Source organism: Anas acuta, chromosome 5 (assembly GCF_963932015.1).
Source record: "Anas acuta chromosome 5, bAnaAcu1.1, whole genome shotgun sequence".
Lineage (NCBI taxonomy): Eukaryota > Metazoa > Chordata > Aves > Anseriformes > Anatidae > Anas > Anas acuta.
The window spans coordinates 53,324,748-53,343,255 of record NC_088983.1 but is presented as its reverse complement, the minus strand read 5'-3'; the positions used below and the strand labels follow the sequence as shown (position 1 = coordinate 53,343,255).

At 48.0% G+C, this 18,508-nt stretch overlaps 2 protein-coding genes across 15 annotated transcripts in view; both read left to right on the top strand.

Moving 5' to 3' along the window:
- SLC39A13 (solute carrier family 39 member 13) overlaps positions 1–5,176 on the top strand; it is a 141,784-nt gene extending 136,608 nt beyond the window's left edge. For all 14 annotated transcript variants that reach the window (XM_068684794.1, XM_068684786.1, XM_068684793.1 and 11 more), the window contains 4 exons: positions 288–338; positions 550–682; positions 795–894; positions 2,386–5,176. In XM_068684794.1, coding sequence (XP_068540895.1) covers positions 288–338; positions 550–682; positions 795–894; positions 2,386–2,461 — 360 coding nt within the window. In that variant the 3' untranslated portion in view covers positions 2,462–5,176. The remainder of the gene's footprint in view (positions 1–287; positions 339–549; positions 683–794; positions 895–2,385) is intronic.
- A 295-nt stretch (positions 5,177–5,471) lies between these two features.
- LOC137857799 (transmembrane protein 178B-like) lies at positions 5,472–18,127 on the top strand. The gene is made up of 4 exons (XM_068684802.1): positions 5,472–7,704; positions 13,892–14,005; positions 15,206–15,343; positions 16,475–18,127. The coding sequence occupies exons 1-4, from the start codon at positions 7,320–7,322 to the stop codon at positions 16,717–16,719; spliced, it is 882 nt and encodes a 293-aa protein (XP_068540903.1). The 5' UTR covers positions 5,472–7,319; the 3' UTR covers positions 16,720–18,127.
- The last annotated feature ends 381 nt before the right edge of the window (positions 18,128–18,508 follow it).

Here is an 18,508-nt window from a genome sequence, read left to right as displayed (position 1 = left end):
CAAACAAAAAACACCAAAGATAAGAGGAGTTTGCTCCTATTTTCTGGAAGTTTCTGATAAAATGGAGTCTATATTAAAAAGGAATCAGAGGGTCAGGACAGAATTACAAGCTTCTTCAAACCTGACACCTCAGTTTGCCCCAGCTCCTGGCATTTTGGGAAGGGTTAGCTCATCTGTACTTTTAGTAAGAACCTTAACTTGGAGAAAGGGGCCGTGATGTAATCCTGCAAGTCTCGTTCTCAGATCTAGGGGACTGTTTCTTAACCACCTTCTTTCCTCTGCTGTAGGTTGGGTTTTTAACCACAATGGCCATTCTCCTGCACGAAATCCCACACGAGGTGAGAGGGCTTTGTATCTTGTGGGGGGTTTCAAGGGTGCTTTATTGTGTGAATGAGAAGAGCTGAGTCCAGTTATGTTTTCTTGTCCCTTTGAAAGCTCTCTGGGAGACTGGAAATGTGGAAAGTTAAAAACAGTCCTGAAGCAATTGTTCTGTTAAGGGTGACCTCTGACTGAGAATGTTCATTAACTGTTGGCTCTTGATTTTCGTAGGTTGGGGACTTTGCAATCCTACTTCGGGCTGGGTTTGACCGCTGGAGTGCAGCCAAGATGCAGCTATCCACAGCTCTTGGGGGGATTCTAGGAGCCTGCTTTGCAATATGCGCTCAGTCACCAAAAGGAGCAGGTAAGGCTCCCTGGGACTTCAGTAGGAATGTGAGGAGCATGGTCCCCATGTGTTTGTCTTCTCTCCCATGGATTCGTGTCAGGAGTAATGAAAGCTTTCTGTGCTTCTGCAGGGGAAACAGTAGCTTGGATCCTCCCTTTCACTTCTGGAGGATTTCTGTATATTGCCTTGGTAAATGTTGTGCCTGATCTCCTGGAGGAAAAGAACCCGTGGTAAGTGCTCCCTCCTGTTGTGCTGCTGCCCTTCTTACTGCCTGGAAGCAGGGCTGTGACAGTTCCCCACGCCTGTTCTGGGGGCACATGAATGCCAGCTTTCCAAATCCCATTAACAAGGCTGCTGTGCTAGCTATTGAGTTTATGGGACCACAGAGACCCTATAAAACGTGAAAACCTTCAACTGGGTCAGTCTCTAAGATTGTGCTAGTGCAGTATGAAGCCCAGGCAGCTAGAGCAGTTTGGTCAGAAACATGTCCAGTAAGGTGACCCTTTCCACAGTCTGTCTTCTCAGCTCTTGTACCTAGTGGCTTAGGGACTGTCTGAACCAGGGCCCCATACAGGCTTAGTGTGTGATAACCACACATGAACATATCTTTCACATCCTTTTCTCATCTCTTTTTGACCCTATCCATTACTCTTGGCTTCCTGCATTCTCCCATAGCTTGACTGCACTGCACGAAATGATGCTTTATATTATTTATTTTCTAGCCTCTTGCTTAATAATTTTGTTTAGATGTCACTGTGTTGCTGTGCGAGTAGAAAATAAGTTTCTTTCCCTCACTCTGCATTCCGTAGTTTCACTGTATCCCACCTCAGTCAATCATCCCTTCTCTACACAGATAGCTATATTCTGGTGTACATATATATAGCCTTCTCACGTTTGTATTATTCTAGTTTCATGGAGCCTGACTGAGGTTTTGGCAGGTCCAGATCGAGCTGTGTCACAGTAAAGGTGTCCTCTAAGATCTGCTGGCAGAGCTGCCCCTGAATGTTCCCACATATTTCAATTGTATTGACAGGTTAACTTCTGTAGTTTAAATGAGAGACTTCCACTCACCTAGTTCATTTTCACTGAAACAAATCAGGAAGTGATCAAAAAAAAAAACAAAAACCAGCTCCACAGTTACATCTGAGGAGGCAGGAACATTTGGTAGGAAAATGGTAATGACCGGCTGGGAGCTTGCTTTTGGGTTGATAATCTCTTGTGCTGGCCCAGCTGTTCGCAGAGTATACAGAGGTAGCACGTATGTAGTCACTTGTAGCACCGTCTTAGATTTACGCTTGATTAAGAGTGGTAAAATTAATCAAAATTAATCAGCTTTTTTTTTTTTAATTGTGGCTATTTATTAGTTGAATGAGGTTCCTAATCCATCTTTGAACATGCTACTGAAGTGTTGGTTCTCTTGTGAGTAAAAGGACAGGAATATGCAGTTGGGTAATTGCACAGCTGAATCAGCTTAAATTGGTTTTGAATCCTTAAGTTGAGCCTTGCAGCTGAGCAGAACAAACGCATGTCAGTTTATAGACAGCATCTTTGTTTGGGGTGCTGGGAACGAGTCTTCTCAGCTGTGTAATGGTGTCATACAATTGCTGTGTTTTCCTCATGATAGATTTGGAAGGGCAAAGAAAAAAACATTCACAAACTTGTACATCGCTGCCTGTTGGCATTGGTCTACACCCCTCCTAATTTTGCTGTTTCTTTCCCAGGAACTCCCTGCAGCAAGTTCTGCTCCTGTGTACAGGCATTACAGTCATGGTGCTACTCTCATTCACAACTGACTGACCTCTGCGCTGACTCCATGATGCCTCCCAGAGCCACCGCAGTGACTCTGAGCTGTTACAAAGCAATAAGGAACACTAATGTTATTTCCTATGTGTGTGCGTGCAGATCTGGCTGCTAGTGTGAGAAGCAGGTGAGAAAGAGGTCTGGGTGTGCAGGACTTCGTTCCCTGGCTCTCCTTTCCCTGTTCTGCTAAAATCCCACACATCAGGGCTTTTATTTTTTTATGGAGCAAAAGATACAGTGAGCAGAAATGAACTGAACAACTGCTCCACCGAGAATGGACAACGTTTTATTTGGTTCATTCTGATGGAACTGTACCTCCCAGGCTCTCGTGTGAACACAACAGAGGCGATCCCTGTAGCCGATGAAGAACTTTTCTACCACTCTGAGGGCTGGAGACAGAACAGGGATGGTAAAGCAACAGCTTTAGCCAGAACTCCCTATCCACGAGGAGTTACGGTGCTATGAAAACCTGCATTGTAGATAGAGGGGAAAGGCTCCTTTCCAACTTATCTCTGGCTTTTAATTGACATCACTTTTTCCTAAAGGTAGTATTAGCCTTGGCAGTTTGCTTCTTTGGTCTGTTTAGTATTTACTTATGTTGAAATTGAGCCAAGAACTTGGGGCACTTTTGGATAGGTCACTACAATTAAATGGCTCAGCTTGGAGATCACTTGCCTCAGCGCTTACCACTCCAACAGCCAGCACAGCCTAATTATTTCTATTTTTTTTCTGAAAAATGGTCAGTAAATGATTCTTCTATTGCCAGACTTATCAGCTCATCTACACGTGAAAGGAAAGCCACGTAGCTGCTATTTCTGACCTTCCTCTCCTCATAACTGCCAGCTGAACATGGCCAAGTCTGCTCTTGAGACCAAATTCACCCACAAGTTTCCAAGCCCTCTTGAGAAGGAAGGATTAGCATGTCAGCCCTGCCTGGCACCTTACAGCAGTCCTGGACTATCATGGCTCAGGTCAGTTTGGGCAGTGGTTGGACACCATTCAGTACAGCCTGGTCAGCAGCATATAACCCCGTTAGCTTTTCCTCTGATCAACGTAGCATGTTTAAGGGCGTGCTATAACCAAAGCTAGAGATGGTAGCTTATTTCTGGCCGCCTTACCTCATGGTGGAGGTAGTCTGTTGGGGATGAATGGATAAGCAATAATACTGGAATTCCTTAAGGGAAGGGGCAAAGCAGCAGGGAATACTGGAGGGAGGGTAAAATGGGAAAGGTAAAACTGTTGGTTAAAAGATTTTAAAAAATGGGTCTGGAAAAGTTGTGTGCTGAGTAAGGAGAGGAAAGGGTGGCATTAAGCATGCGTTAAGAGTTTTCTGTTGTATGATATTTGGGGTAACATTTTTGGCAATTTTAGGCCAATAAAAATGAATGACATTTCTAGCACTTTGCTCAGACAGGCAAAGTAGACAGGGCTGACCAGGCCCTCATCCCACAGGGATGTTTTAGTGCCACAGAGGCATGGGCAATTGCTAGATCATCCATTCTGCAAAGCTTATCCTCGCTTTGCTTAAATCTGTTTAAAAGCTGGTCTAATTGAACTAGCAGAATCATTGGATACAAAACAGGTGCCACAATGTGAATTGCACCAATTCAGTTTTGTTTTTAAACAGCTTTTCTAAATGAGCACAGCTCTCCAGCCTGCACAAAGCCTTATCAAGAGGGCTTGTCCCTAGAGGGGGTAATTTGGGTCGGAGCAATGATGCAGGTATGCTGCCCGCAGCAGAGGCATTTACTTTCCTAAGAGATTCTTGAACTGTAGACAGTTCTTTTCTTATGACAGCTCCTGTCCTACTTTTCAGGGAGAGCTGGAGAGCTCATGCTTGCAGCTTTCTCTGCCCAGGAACTGCTGTCTAAATTTTTTTTGTCTTTCCTTACCCCAGGCTCACACAGTAAGTAGTTTCACAGTGAGGGAGGCTTAGTGCCTTTTTTTTTTTTCCTTAGGGGAGGGGGAGTGTTTTGGAAAACAAAGTTGCTTTCCTTTGTCAGCTTCTCCCTCTGTCATTCAGTTGTCAGAAGGTCTGAATGTAGCATCCGCTGTGCTGGAAGATTAATTTGATTAGCCCGCAGGGACTAGGGGAATATATTAACCTCCCTAGCTCTGACTTTGTTGTTCTCCCCCCTCCCTGGGGACTAGAGCTAGCTGGACCCTGTAGCAGGGCTTTGGAGGATGAGTTTGGAGAGGAAGAGGTGCCTGCCATTTCCCAAGATGTCTTTCTCAAAATTAGGCTGGTATTTAAGTTGAAGCATTGCCAGGTGAGTGCCCATGAGTTGGTGTTGTTGCATCAGCACTGACTCTTGCCAAGGCTAAACTACAGTCAGGATTTTGTGGTCAGCGTTCAGGAATGTGAAGTGGATGACACTGAAGAAAGAACTTCTCAGTTGTTTTTCTTGGCTGATACCACAGGCCGAGAGAGTCTGCGGTTCTTGGGAAGATACCCTGTAGAAGGTATCCACGGGGCTTACAGGAGGGGCTGGCTTTCCACTACATGCAACGTCAGCCCTGGGGCTGAGGATGCAGAGCATTGGGAGGAAATGGAGCATCACTCCACCACATTTGTCACTTTTGGAAATGCAGAGAGACTAGTATTTTCTAAGCTCTATTTTTTCAGCTACTCTTATGCATTTTCCCACTTCATCTGTATTGGTCTGCTCTGCATGGAGACAATAGAGATGAAATAAATGGTTTTTCATTGTGGGTTTGCGTTTTTTATTGTTGTTGTTGAAATTGCTACTTTTCATTGAACTAAAATTACACATTCAAATTTCAGTGAATTACAGAACAATGTCTCTGGGTTAGTTTAGAGAATTCTGGAGCCTGACCCTGTTCTTTACTCGCCTGACTTTCACAATTGTAAGAAAAGTTTCTAACCCAGTTTGCTGTACCTGCTGCCATGACACCCTGGGCCAGGAACGCTGTGTTCTGATCAAAATTCTTGGTTGCCAGCCTGCATTCCCTGAAAAGTATCGCCAGGTGAGTTATTCCTAGTTGAGCAGAGAACTTGCATAGTAACTGACTACTACTCGGAGTTTGGCAAACATACTTCGTGATTAGTGATATTTTTTTCATGTAAAAACTCAAAGCCTGTCTGGTAGTTATGCTCCTCAGCACTTAGGGCTAAGCTGGTTACCTGACATATGGGACAAAGGCATCAAATGTCATGTATAGGAGGAGCCCAGAAGGGAGTAAAGGGATTTTCTTTACCCTTCAAACACATGGGTTCAAAGCAGGTCTTATCCCACTCTTCAGCTGAAAGATTTTCAGGCTATAAATGCTGAATAGTAGGAAATTACTCTTGGTTCTTACAGAAGACTTCTTTAAGAAGAAGGAAAAAGATAACCCTAGAGCTGGAAGAATGTAGACAGGTAGGTAGGTGATCAAGGGCATGATTTGATGGTGGTACAGGGGCTTTGGCAGCAATGTAGCTTTCGTTATTTCTGTCCCCAGCTTCACCATGCTGCCCTCTTTGGTTGTGTCTGTGGGGCTGTGCTCTGAGCTTCCCTCCCCCACCCCTTTTTTCTTGAAAGTAATGTAAGTCAGCTGCCTCGTTCAGTGGCTCTTGCATGATTGCTGTAAGGCAGAGGGGAACAACACCTGGAACTGTTTAAGGGTGATGCTCTTGCCAGAGCCAGCCTTCTGAAGCTGTAGCCTGAGGAACTGATGTGGAGAGCAGGGGGATGTAATAGGATGGCAGATCTAGGAGACATGAATATTCTCGTCTTTCCACAAGGAAGCTGTCATAATTGCGGGATCTTGTGTTATGTAGAGCAGCAATTGTTTGAAAATTATTTTTCACTCTTGATGTGGAAGACTTGTAATTTAGCTGGTATGTGTAAGAAAATTCCTTCAGCAGCAGCCCTGTCAGTTCCTTTCAATTTGCCTGCCTTCAAGGCACGACTGTGCAGCTGCGTGGCTGGTAATCCCATCTGTCCAGTCCGCGCTGCTGAAGAGAGAAGCGTGCTGAAATGTGGCAAAAGCAAGCTTTATGCATGGCTGCTGCGTGTTCCCACCAGGCATGGTTCTCTGGGGAGAAAAGCAGCGTCTGCCCTCAGCAGGGCCCCTGGGAGCCGGGCTGTGGGGGGCAGTTTGGGTGCGCTGAGCACAGCTGGGAGGGTCAGGACCAAAATCTCCTACAGGTGGGCAGTTGCTGCAGGCAGGCAATTTAAGGTATTTATATCAAGGTCAAGGGTGTCAGAAAAGGGGACATTCAATTTTAATTTTGTCTTGCTGTAGCTGGAAGCCAGCTTCGAAAAGGTGATGCCCTACAATCTGGCTGTGGGAACAGTGCTGCAGCTGGGGGAAGGAGCCCCTCACAGCGGGCAGGACCCAAGGGGATGCGGTGCCCTTGGCCCTGCTGCATTTAACCCAGGGCTTGGCTTTCGCCGCTTCTCCTCGTGTTCCACAGAGCGACGCTTCCAGCTCCCCACCCCTTATTTTCCAATACAGGGGGAAAGCAGACAGGACCCTAGGAACCCCCCGCGCTGCCCGGGGTGCTGGGGGCCGTGTGGCGGCCGCCCTGAGGCGAGGAGCGGCCCCGCCCCACCCCGCCCCCTCCCCTCACCTGGCGGCCGTTGCCGGGCCCGCGACCGTTACCCCGCGCGCGCAGCCCCGCGCCTCGTGAGGCGAGCGGCGCCCTCAGGGCCCCGTGAGGGGAGCGGCCTCGGGCCGGGCCGTGCCGGGCCGGGGGGGCGCTGGGGGCCGTCCCGGGAGCCGAGCCCGTCCCGGCGGCGCGGAGCGGGCTCCGCCGGCCCCGTTTCCCTTCCGGGGGCGTCGCGGCGGGCGGAGGCCCCCGGGCGGCCCGCAGGGAAGCGCCCGCCCCCGCCGCCCGCGGCGCGGTAAGATGGCGGCCGCGGCTCAGGCGCTGAGCGGCTGCGGGCTGCTGCTGGCCGCCGCCGCCCTGGCGCTGCTGGCCGTGGCCATCGGCACCGACTCCTGGTACGAGACGGACGCGCGGCGGCACCGCGAGCGCTGCCGCGGCTTCGGCCACAAGCGCAGCGACCCGCCCGGCTCCATGTCGGCGCCCAGCTCGCACCTGCCGCTCCGCGCACGGCCCCCGCGGGCCCTGCTGCCCGGCCGGCCCCCGGCCCCCGCCCCGGCCGCCGCAGCCGCCGCCGCCGCGCTGGACTCGCACTGCGGCCGCCGCTTCAACTCCACCGTCTCGGGGCTCTGGAGGCGCTGCCACCGCGCGGGCTACGAGCCGGACAGCGAGGAGCTCATCCGCAAAGGTGAGGGGAGCGGGCGCGGCCCCGGGCCCGCTGCTGTCCGTGGTGCTGAGGGCCCCGGCGTGGCCCCGAGCCGCTCCCGGGGCCCCGTTTCCACAGCTCGGGTGCCGCAGCGCCGGGTGGGACCCGTGGCTTGGTGCCTGGGCAGGGTGCTGCTGGGCGTTGTGGCCCCGGCACCGCGCTGCTGAGCGCAGAGGAACGTGCGGGGCTGTGTGCAGCTCTGTGGGGTGCGTGGCAGGGAGATGGGGACCTGTTGTGCCTCCTGTAGCCTGGGGGGCTTTGCACTGCTGCAGGGGATGGCCAGACCTTCACGGTGACTGGTGTGCGTCCGGCTGGGTCACACAGGGCTCCAGGTGCGATAGGAGAGCAAGCTGTGAATGTGATGCCGTCGTGGTGCAGTGCGAAGCCCAGCAGTTTGTGGAGTGTGGATAAAATTCCTGGGCTGGGTAGCACAAATAATGTAGCGGGCTGACCCAACAAGACAAAATAAATGTCATAGAAAACAAGCTTAGGGGAAAAAATGCTGTGCGTGATTAATGATAAATAGCAGGACTTCGTGTTCCAGAAGGTACATACTGGCACAGGGAGAGTAGGAGTGGGGAGAAGTGCTTCCATTGAGGCACAAAATGGAAATGCTATCTTAAGAAAGCAGGAGCAGTTCTTCAGTGTGGCTTCCAACTGTGACGCCAATCCCGCACAGCGGAGGATGGATAGACTGGCACTGCGAGGCTCAGCTCGTCATTGTCCGTTCTTTCCAACGCACAGCAGTGACTCTTACTTTTAGAAACTCCAGTGCTATGTGACTACCTTCTTCCTCTATTTAATCTCCTAGCATCCATTTTATGCATTTTCATTTTTATTTCCACGTTGATCTCATTTCGCTAAAAGGCAGTTCATTAATTTCATTCTATTAATTGTCCCTATGATGTAAAATGTTTATCTGTTTTTCTGCTTCACAGCAAACCAAATGCTTTCAGCTTCTACTGAGATTAGCAAAGGGTGGGGGAAGGGATGGGAATACTACTTTGGCCCTCAATACTTCTGTTTTTGAGGGATTTTGCCAACACTACTGCTGTTGGGTGTAGAGGCCAGAGTCTACGTTCTGCATGTGTGAGGGTGTTACAGAGTGGTCAGTGATCTTCCTTAGGGCCCAATGTGTTAAACTGGAGAGATTCCAAATACAAAAGGTTTTCCTTCTACTTTATTTTTTTCCTTCAGCTGTTCTAATAGAGGGCATTGCCTTTCCCTGCAAACCTTGCTTCCCTTGTATTCTCTGCCTACGTTGCTGCTGTACAGATTTAGGTATCATCTTATAGAGGGAAAATTATTAATAATAGTTCTTGTGGAGTCAGGTCTTTAAATAGATATGACTCTTGTCTTATCCCCTCCCCTGACCTGCTTTTCTAGCAGCCGCTCCGTGTTCTCACTGTGTCTATCTTTTTTCTGACAGCTATGATTAAGCAGCCTTTTCCAGCCGATGGCCAGGTGTGGCTGTTGCTGTGCTGTTCTTTCAAGAACGCTACTAGATGCCTTCCAAAGAGAAGCAAATGGGCTTTTTATCCTAGTGTGAGCTGAAGCTCACTACTGTGCTTCTCTGAGTGTCCTACTTTCTCTTCAATTAGCAGTAAGTTTTCAGTTAGCCCTTTGGTGATGCGTGATACCTCCTTCTGTTCTCGATAGTCTCAAGAGTAGAGATTTTTATAGGCTTTAGTGACAGAGGAGTAAGTAATTTTTGTGCAAGTCCAGTGGCATTTTGATTAAGGTTTCCACTCTTCATTTTCTAGCATCTCTGGAGTAAGGTTTATTTTCTTTCTGGGTTTCTCTTGAGTGCTGATTAAATTACTTAAATCCATAAGTGTCCTTTTCTGTTTAGATAATCCTGTAGATTTCTAGTCTAGTCCTTATCTATTGCTATTAATGCAAACTAAGTGCTGTGGAAACTTCAATACTTGAGCATTTTAGCTGGTGATGCCTATAGACGGATGTGTTTACATATGTAATTTATATACTTGCTTTATACGCTTAAAAGGAAAAGGCAGGAGTCAAAAAACACGGAGCAAAACCAAGAGGTGGGAAAAGTTTAAATGTAAGAGGGAAATAATGCGTGGGTGTTTCCTTAAAAAGCAACATTGCTATTTTGGATCTGTGGAAAAATAGACAGTTTGACTTTAAAAATACCATTGAGAAGGTTAAAAAAAAATGGACAGACGAAAAGGGGAAAATGGAGATTAGCAATTAGTACGAGATAGCAGCCAAAGAACTGAACCACATGGTGGGTGAACTAAGAGGGTCCCTGTGTGTAGGGGAAGTCTGTGTGAGCATGAGAACTTGAGCAATGTGCCTCATCGAATAATGCCTGGGCTCAGTGCATTCCACACTGGAGACGGCAACAAAATCATTTTGCATGGAGAACTCGTGGCGAGGTCCTGCCGGGACTCATTATACGCTGTTTAGTGGTCTTGTCTATCAATACGAGAAACAGTGTTTGCGAAGTGGTGACTGTAGAAAATGATTAATTAGGAAAGATCAGTTCCAACGGGCTGCTTTGGGTAACTTGGTGGGTTCTTTTGAACAATGCGCATTTGTACACGAGTAAGTTGAAGGAATGAAAACCAAAAAATGTTCATCACTGTTCATAAGCTGTTCTTTTTATTGCTTTTCAAGCTTGTTCTGAAAAGACTGAGGGATGGGATTGGTGGTTCTTGCATGTGCTGGGTAAAAATGACTTGTTAGTATCATGACGTAGCTGTGAAGATGAGAACCACCAGATGCTTAAGCAGGGGAACGCTGCAGTTTGTGGCAGGAGGGAGGCCCTTAAAAGAAAACTGCTCTGTCCCAGTGTCTGTATTCCCAGTGCTTTCCAGCTGGTGAGAAAATGGAAGAGTTACAGGAGTGGCTGTGAGCTCCACAGAGCTCGTGTTGGAGCGGGATATTTAGTAAACTCAAGCTGTTTAGTAGTGGCCATTGGTACTATCTGTTAATAGCTATGGTTAAGAGCTGTATTTTTTAAAAAGAAATTTGATTTACCAGATCTAGAGGGCTTTGGGCAGCGGTGTGGATAAAGTGATCCCAGAGCTGTAAGGTTCTCTGTAGTCATGGGGAAAAATAGCCGGAATAGGCCAGGGGGCTGCAGAAGCCACTTGGTGCTGGGACAGGAGACAGGGGAGGGCCAGAGCTGGCGCTGGGAGCTCAGAGGTAGCTGCCCCTGGCCTCACCCGTGGTGAGGAGAGGGCCTGCCATCTCCTCCTTGTAGCACTGGCACACACATTTCAAAGGCGGAGAGAGCTGGAGACTAAACCAAGAAAAAAAAAAGGGTGCGCAGAGCCCAGGACTACAAACTGAATATGCTACAGTGGGCCCAGATCTCCCTTTCCAGGTGTCTGGCAGCCAAGGGACAAGGGGCCTGTGCTCTGCCTGGGTATCTGGGGTCCGGAAATTCTTCATAGCCAGCATCCTCTGGTCTTGCCCAGCCTCAGTGCTCAGCTGGGGAAAAAGAATGCATCCAGGGACACAGAGGTGTGGTGCCCCAAGGGCAGTGAGAGGTCACAGGAGGGAAACCTGTCTGCAGCTGCAGCCCTGAGGGGAAAGGTGTGAGAAACAGCGTTGGAGTGGGAGGCTACAGTCATGTGGGTTGGTCATGAACGCGTCAATGTGACACTGCCAGATGCACTTTGCTGCTTCTCATGTTTATTTTTTAATCAAGAAAATTGCACATGCAGTGCAAGTTCCATAATGTTCTTTTAATGCTCCTAAGAACTGCTAGGATCAGGCTGCCCGTGTAACCTTTTACTTGTACATAGACCATATGATAATCGAATCTCTCAAGCGCGTGTCCCCTTCTGTCCTGCATTCTCAAATTATTTGTGTGCCAAAACCAACAGCGCTCCCTTAATTTTTGTCCTCCTTGTTCACCACGCTACTCTGTTCTATTCAAACCTTTGCCTGAAGGCAAACTTTTTAATTTTGGCAGGCTTTTCTGTGCTGCTTTTCTGAGTCTGTTACAAACAAAAGCAAAATGACTTTGCTGGCAGGTTTCTGAAATGGAGGACGGGATGCTCTCCCTGTTTTATAGCCTATGATTTCAGCTGTGTGAGGACTTAAGACAAAGGACTAATTAGGGTACCTTTGGAATGCATTTGATTTTGTAGTTACTTTGTGGTTTTCTTTTTTTTTGTGAGCACTTAGAGAACAAGGTGTTACACTGCTAAATGCAGCCCCGTGAAGTGCCTGTGTGTATTTGAGTGCGTGGTGTCTCTGCTAATCAGACTTAGACCTGACCAGACTGGACACGTGAACTTGTCACTGCAGTTGCAAAACCTGGCTACTGAGGCTTGCCTTGGTGCATGCAATAATTTTGTGGGAGAAAGTGGGTCATGTTCAGCTGTGAGATCACCCTCACCACTTACCTGATCCTCTGACTCTTGCCTACGTATTTCAGCTTTTTTTTATCACATGGAAAAAAGACCTACAGTGAGCGGCCACCCGTGTTTTGCTTGCGGCTCACACCAGAGCAGGTCCATCCCACACTCAGGATCTTAGAGGAAGACTGGCTTATGGTGGCGTTATCAGAGGCTGTCACCAGGTCTGTGGATTAGGGGTCAGAGCTGAGCTTAGTGGGCACCATAAGCCCTGGAATTCTCCATCTCCTGAGCTTCTTCACTTTGCAACCGTGCTGTTTTAATACGGGCTTATGTGCTGCCTACATAAAGTCAGCACTTTGAATTCTGTAGAAGAACGGATTAGGAGGAGGAGGAAAGTTTTTTAAACCAGAAGCAGAATAAACTGCTATTTGAGAATGTCTGAGCAACCGGATTTGTATAAGAAGGTGGAGGTTTTACTTTATTCCATATGTGAACTGTTGTAGCAATGCGGAGCAAAGATGTTCTCAGGCAACCCTACAGACCCATTCCAAAACAGCCACCAGGCGGGTGCCCTGTTCGGCAGGGAGAGGCACATGGGGCAGGTCGGGCAGCTTCCCTGTGGCTCGGGAGGCAGTAGGGAGCGCACCCGAGGACAGGAGCCCGCTTGCAGTGCTTTGCTGCTTTGTGTGGAAATCTAGCGTTGGGCTTTTCTCTCTTTGGGGCACGCGCTTTGCATGTCTGCTTGTTCCACTACAGTAAGAAACGTCACTGTTTTATTAACGTGAGGAACTTCAGATCACCTTCCCCTCCCTGGCGTGGTCGCTGGAGTTGGCTGGGTCTTGTGTGCACTCCTCCCGGCCTTGTGAAGTGGGGGCTTCCTCCTTGCAGGAACCGCTCAGCGCCGGCCCAGGGAGTGCTGTTAGAGAACAGAATAAGGCTTCCCACTGCTACGGGAGCAGCTCAAAGCTCATTTCTTCTCCTGGGTTTTCTTTCATCTTTTGCAAAGCTGGTCACTGAATCTGCAGCTCTCTGCTAGTGATTGTTCACCAGCTTAATTAGCTCGCTGGCCAGCTGATTGTTTTCGAGTAGTTCTTCTGCCCCAGCATTCAAGTGCCAGTAATGACCTGTGGCCATTGTTTAAGGGGAACTTTTTGTGCTATTTAGCTTTGTTACCTTTCTGACTGGTCTTTCCCTCCCCACCATCAACGTTTAGTTCCCCTTCTCCCTGTTTTCTAAACTAAAAATTCCCTTTGAGAAGAGCATGTATGTAGGTTCACATTTGCATCAGGGGTACGCTTTACTTTAAACTACAGTGGAAACAAGCCTGCAGGGGTACTATTGTCCATCAAAAATAAAGCAAAGAGCAAATGACTACTGGATTAGATTCAAACTTTTCTCCCTTTCAATTCAATTAGCATTCATTCAACATTTTCAGAAAGCGATTGAAATCTGTACTCTTAAGAAACAAACCAGTCCTACTGGTATTCTGCCATGTTCTTGTCTCCTCAGCTATCCCAAAGAGGTTGTACCAGTTCCTTTAGGAGTCTTCTGGATCCATTTTTGGTGGCTGTCATTGCTGTTTACCTCCAGGCTTTTCCTCCTGCGGCCTGCCTGGGGTAGCAGGGTTCCCCCTTAGCCAGTGTTTCCTTAGAGCAAGGCTCCCTCCACTCCTAATCTGAGTCCCTGAAGTAAACGGTTCTTTTTTGATGGTATTTGCTCTGGTACTGAACTAAGACTTCCCTTGTGTAAACTCTGCTGGGCTAGCCAACTCAACAGCAAGTGCAAGGCATGGGGATTTTGCCGTGTTTCACTCTGGTGTTCCCTTGCAGGAGTCATTCAGCGCTGCACTGCAGTGAAGTACCACTACACCTCCAGCTCTCTGCCTCGCAACTTACCCATCAACATCACCAACACCATCCGGCAGGACGAGTGGCACGCTCTCCGTAAGTAACCCAAGTGATGCACGTGACTGTTTGGATTAGTGATGCTTTAATGTAATGCCAGGTGAGGGCTTTAAATCAGATACCCTTCACAGGTATAAATAGGTATAAATACATATTTGTTAGTGAAATGGGAAAGCAGCTGGCAGTACAAGTGGAAAGGGACGTCAGATTTGGAGGGGCTTATGCAAGTGAAATGGGAATACAGGAAAGTGTGCTGCAAGGTATAACTGTATTCTGGATCTGGGGATGGGCAGTTTCTAGCTGGCTTGCAGCAAAGGTGCTGCGTCACCATCTCGTCTGTGCAGAGCTTGGTGCATTTTCTTGTGTGCACACTAGCGACCTGGTGCAGCTCCCTGGCAACCAGCTCTTTTAGGGAACATCTCCGTTTGTCCTGTCGCTGGCTCCCAGCCCACAAGCTGCCTCGTGCCTCAGTCCTTCCCACGCAGCTGACTGACCTGTAGCCTGTTGCTGACAATGATTTAATCGGGCTCTTCTGCTCCTGCTTCTCCCTGTACTTGTTTGGTCCCATTGCCTCACAAAATGCTTCATAGCCACAGTCACGTGAGCCACAGTGCTGAGGAAATTCAGCTACAGCCTGAACCCCGAGGAGGCAGGACCACTGCTTGTGTTGTGGATGATGAGGTGCTGTTCATATCATGGTTGTCTAAGCGATTTATTTTTGGAGTTTGTTACTGTAGTTGTTACCTTCGTGCTGTATTGATCTTCCGTCTGCTTGTCTTCCCACTATTCCTGTCTTCACCTCACGGCGCCTGCCTTCCTGTGCTTTGCTTCTCTTCAGCATCCCCTTCCTCCTTTGGTTTCTGTTTTCAACACTCACAAAGAAATGCACACACACAAGCCTTTGCGGTACTGACATTTACAAACCATTGCAGAATTCATAACATGCCCCTTCTGGCCAATGCTGAGGAGCGTTTGGCTGGTACTGCTCTTGGTCAGCAAAAGAGAGCTCCTACTTGTAGTGCCCAGCAGAAGAGAGGCCAGCTGACTGGGTGCCTGTAGGTAATTCGCACGTAGCACTGAAACTTTCACAAGGAAGCTACAGGAGGAGGAGCACATGGGTGTAAGTACAAGCTTTAGCAACAGCAAGTTTAAATCTGTCCAGACTCTTCTCCCTGCTGTCGTGTCTGGGTGACGTCATCTTCATTTCTTCTTTCTGCCTTTTCTGCTTTCTCTCCTCAGATCTGCGGAGGATGACAGCTGGCTTCATCGGCATGGCCGTCTCCATCATCCTGTTTGGGTGGATCATTGGTGTGCTGGGCTGCTGCAAACAGCAGGAGCTGATGCAGTACGTGGCCGGGCTGCTCTTCCTGATGGGAGGTGAGAGCGTTTCGTGTGTGTTCTGTTCCTGGCGCCACCAGTCAGCACAGTTGGCTGGGGAGGTGCTCTTAAAGTCAAGTCAGCCCCGCAGCAAACCCAAAGTGATTCGTTAGTGCAGCGAGCCATGGGCACAGCACGGGGCTGCCACTTCTGGCACCAGGCAGGACGTGGGTGTGCGTGTGCCTGGGTGGGTGGCCCTGGCTGTATGCACACACACCTCCTGCTCTGGGGAGTGGTGTGTTGTAGCCACAGGGACTGTGAGCACAGGCCTCTTGCCTGCCCTGACTGTGTGCAGCCTGCTGCTCCTGTCAGACGGCTCATCTCATCATTTTCTCTAGGGAATCTTAAACAAAATAATCAACGTACAGCACCTTGCTGCTGATCACAGATGCTTACATGTCAGCCCTCAAAAACTAGGCCAGTGTTTCTTTACTTGAAAGGGGCATAGTAGCAACAAATGCACCAAAACGGTGAGCTACAGAGTTGCTGCAAGGCTGACTCTTTAAATGGAAGCAATAAATTGGCAACTTTTAAATAGAGGCATGTTTTTTTTTTCTTAATTGAAAGGCAGAGCTGCTACCATTGAGCTGCTTGGTGTGACTTGATTAGCTCAATTAATGTAGATGTGATTGTGCTAAATTCTACCCTGCCTCAATTGTATCTGTTTTTTGAAGCTACAGCTAATCTTTGAGTTGTGAGCCCTGACCTAAAAGGATAGATGACCTAAAAGGATTAGATGGTTAAACCGGGAGGGAAATGTGTCACAGTTTTTCCCGAAGCATTTCACTTCGATTTTATAGTCAATGTTTTCACAGCGAACAGTGACTGCTGCTGCCTGCATACTCATCCCTCTGCTTCAGGGACTTGCACTGGACTGACTCATGCTAAAAATGTTCTTTGGTCTTTTTTTTTTTTTAACTAAGACAATATTACTTATTTGGGAAGTAAGGTATCTTATAATGCTACATATTTTGTAATTCTTCCTCTGTTTTTTAAGAAGTGACTGGCAGGAGAAAAAGTGTAATGCCTTTTTTTGAAAAACTTATGACTTTTAAAATACCTAGGGGGAAGACAACAAACAGCGTAATTAACCCGAGGGCACTGTAGAACCCTCTTGCTTTTCTCCCGCAGGTACGTGTTGTATCATCTCACTCTGCACATGCGTAGCCGGGATCAATTTCGAGTTATCCCGCTATCCCCGCTACGTCTATGGGCTGCCAGAGGACATCAGTCATGGCTATGGCTGGTCCATGTTCTGTGCCTGGGGAGGCCTGGGCCTCACCCTGCTGGCGGGGTTCCTCTGCACACTGGCCCCGTCACTCAACACTTCGCGGGCATCCGTACAAAAACCCAGACAAGAAAACGGGGCCGTGTGACCTCGGAGGGAGCGAGGAGAGACTCTGGGACGCGCAGCCTGGGCAGAGCCGTGGGTTAACACCGGAAGAGGTGGCACGTCAGCGCGTGGGAGCAGTGCCATAGCGGTGGGAAGTACCAGCCTGTGGGACGCTGCTACAGACGCGTCGTGGACACAGACATTGCAAGTAACTCCAGGTTTGAATTATTGCTGATTTGCTCATTGATGGTTTAAAGGGGGACAGTTCTTTTGTTTTGTTTTTCTTCTGTTTACAAGGGATTAAGTCCAAGGCTGTGTCTTCTTTTGTGCTGTTTTTTGAACTGTACCTCCATGGTCCTGTTATTGTCCAGTTGTAAGGGATGTTTACGCACCAACTCTATTGCTGCAGGTCTGTGTAATTCAGACCCAAATTAGGGAAGGAGCTATGTGAGGTTGGCTTGAACACTTTTGCAACAAACTTGTCTAGTGTTGGCTCAGGCCATCATTTCCCAAAAGAACCTTGATCTAAGCCGAGGTTTAGGCCAAAGAATTAGCCCATCATTAGTATTAATTCATCTAAAGCAGAAATCTGTGCTATTCTATGCTGTAGTATCAGCTATTTACTCACCACTAAAGCTGTTTCCAAAAGGAGCCTGCTGTAAATGAACAGCAAGCCTCTGAAAATTTCTTACTGGCTTTAGGAGAGGAGGGGAAGGTTTTCCTCAACTTCTTCCACAGGTAAGGTTACTCGTTTGGCTAATGTCCCCTTGCTTAATGGGGAGATGTATGCAACATGCAGCTTGTAACAATTCAGCTAGAGGCCAGGGTACATTTCTGAAAATAAGTCGTAGTTTGAGCTGCTGGGATCAACTTTCACCACCCAAATAACTTGTGGGTGCAACTCCTGTTCTGTGAAAGGAGATGAGTAATTTTCCCCGAGCTCAAATAGCAGTACTGCTGAAATAGCAGAATGTACAGCCCCCTCCAATATTCACGTCCAAAGGAACTGCAGTGTATTTGCCTCAGGAACACGTGGCTTCTGCTCACTTCACCACCCACCCACCCCTTTATAATGTCAAATGCCCCCTGAGCACAGCACGACAAGAACATGCATGCTCCACTGGAACAAGCTCCCTCTAAAATGGACCTTGGAACCAGTGCAAGTACTAGGGCTAACTCAGGAACATCAGCCAAAGTACTTTGGGGTGCGTTTTTCTTTCATTCACCTATTCTTTCTTCCCTTACATCCCTGCCCCTCTCCCAAGTGTCCAAAAACTGCACAGATAAAGATGAGATGGCCAGCATTTGGAGATGTTTACATTGTACTTCAAATACAATACAGTGGCATGTAAGATACTTAATGCTAAAGTCAGTGTATTTATGAAAAGTGTAATTTTTAAATGGAAGTTTTAATTCTCAACTGGCATTAAAAGTACTGAAAGACTTGCTCAGTGGACGTAATTGTGAATTCTTTGCTACTAATTACCAGACTGACTCACCAGAAAGCTCACGTACATATGGTGTAAAATATTCCAGAGCTAAGTTTAAATGCTATAGTTACAGCATCGTTCATGTGCGAATCCTGTTCACCTCTCCCCTGCAAAATGAGTGTTTGCTGAAAAGAATTCTACGATCGTAACAAAGGTGTACACTCTGTTCCCTGACTGCACAGGTAAAAAGGGGGAATGCTGTCTGAGCCGCAGATATCCAAGTACACTTACTGCAGTAAGTACAACAGTACCTGTTGGTCCTCATTCTGAAGCAGCAGAGCAGGAATTAATCCAGTCCTAGCAGAAGGCTCCAAAGGCAGCACGACGGGCACCGAGGACAGA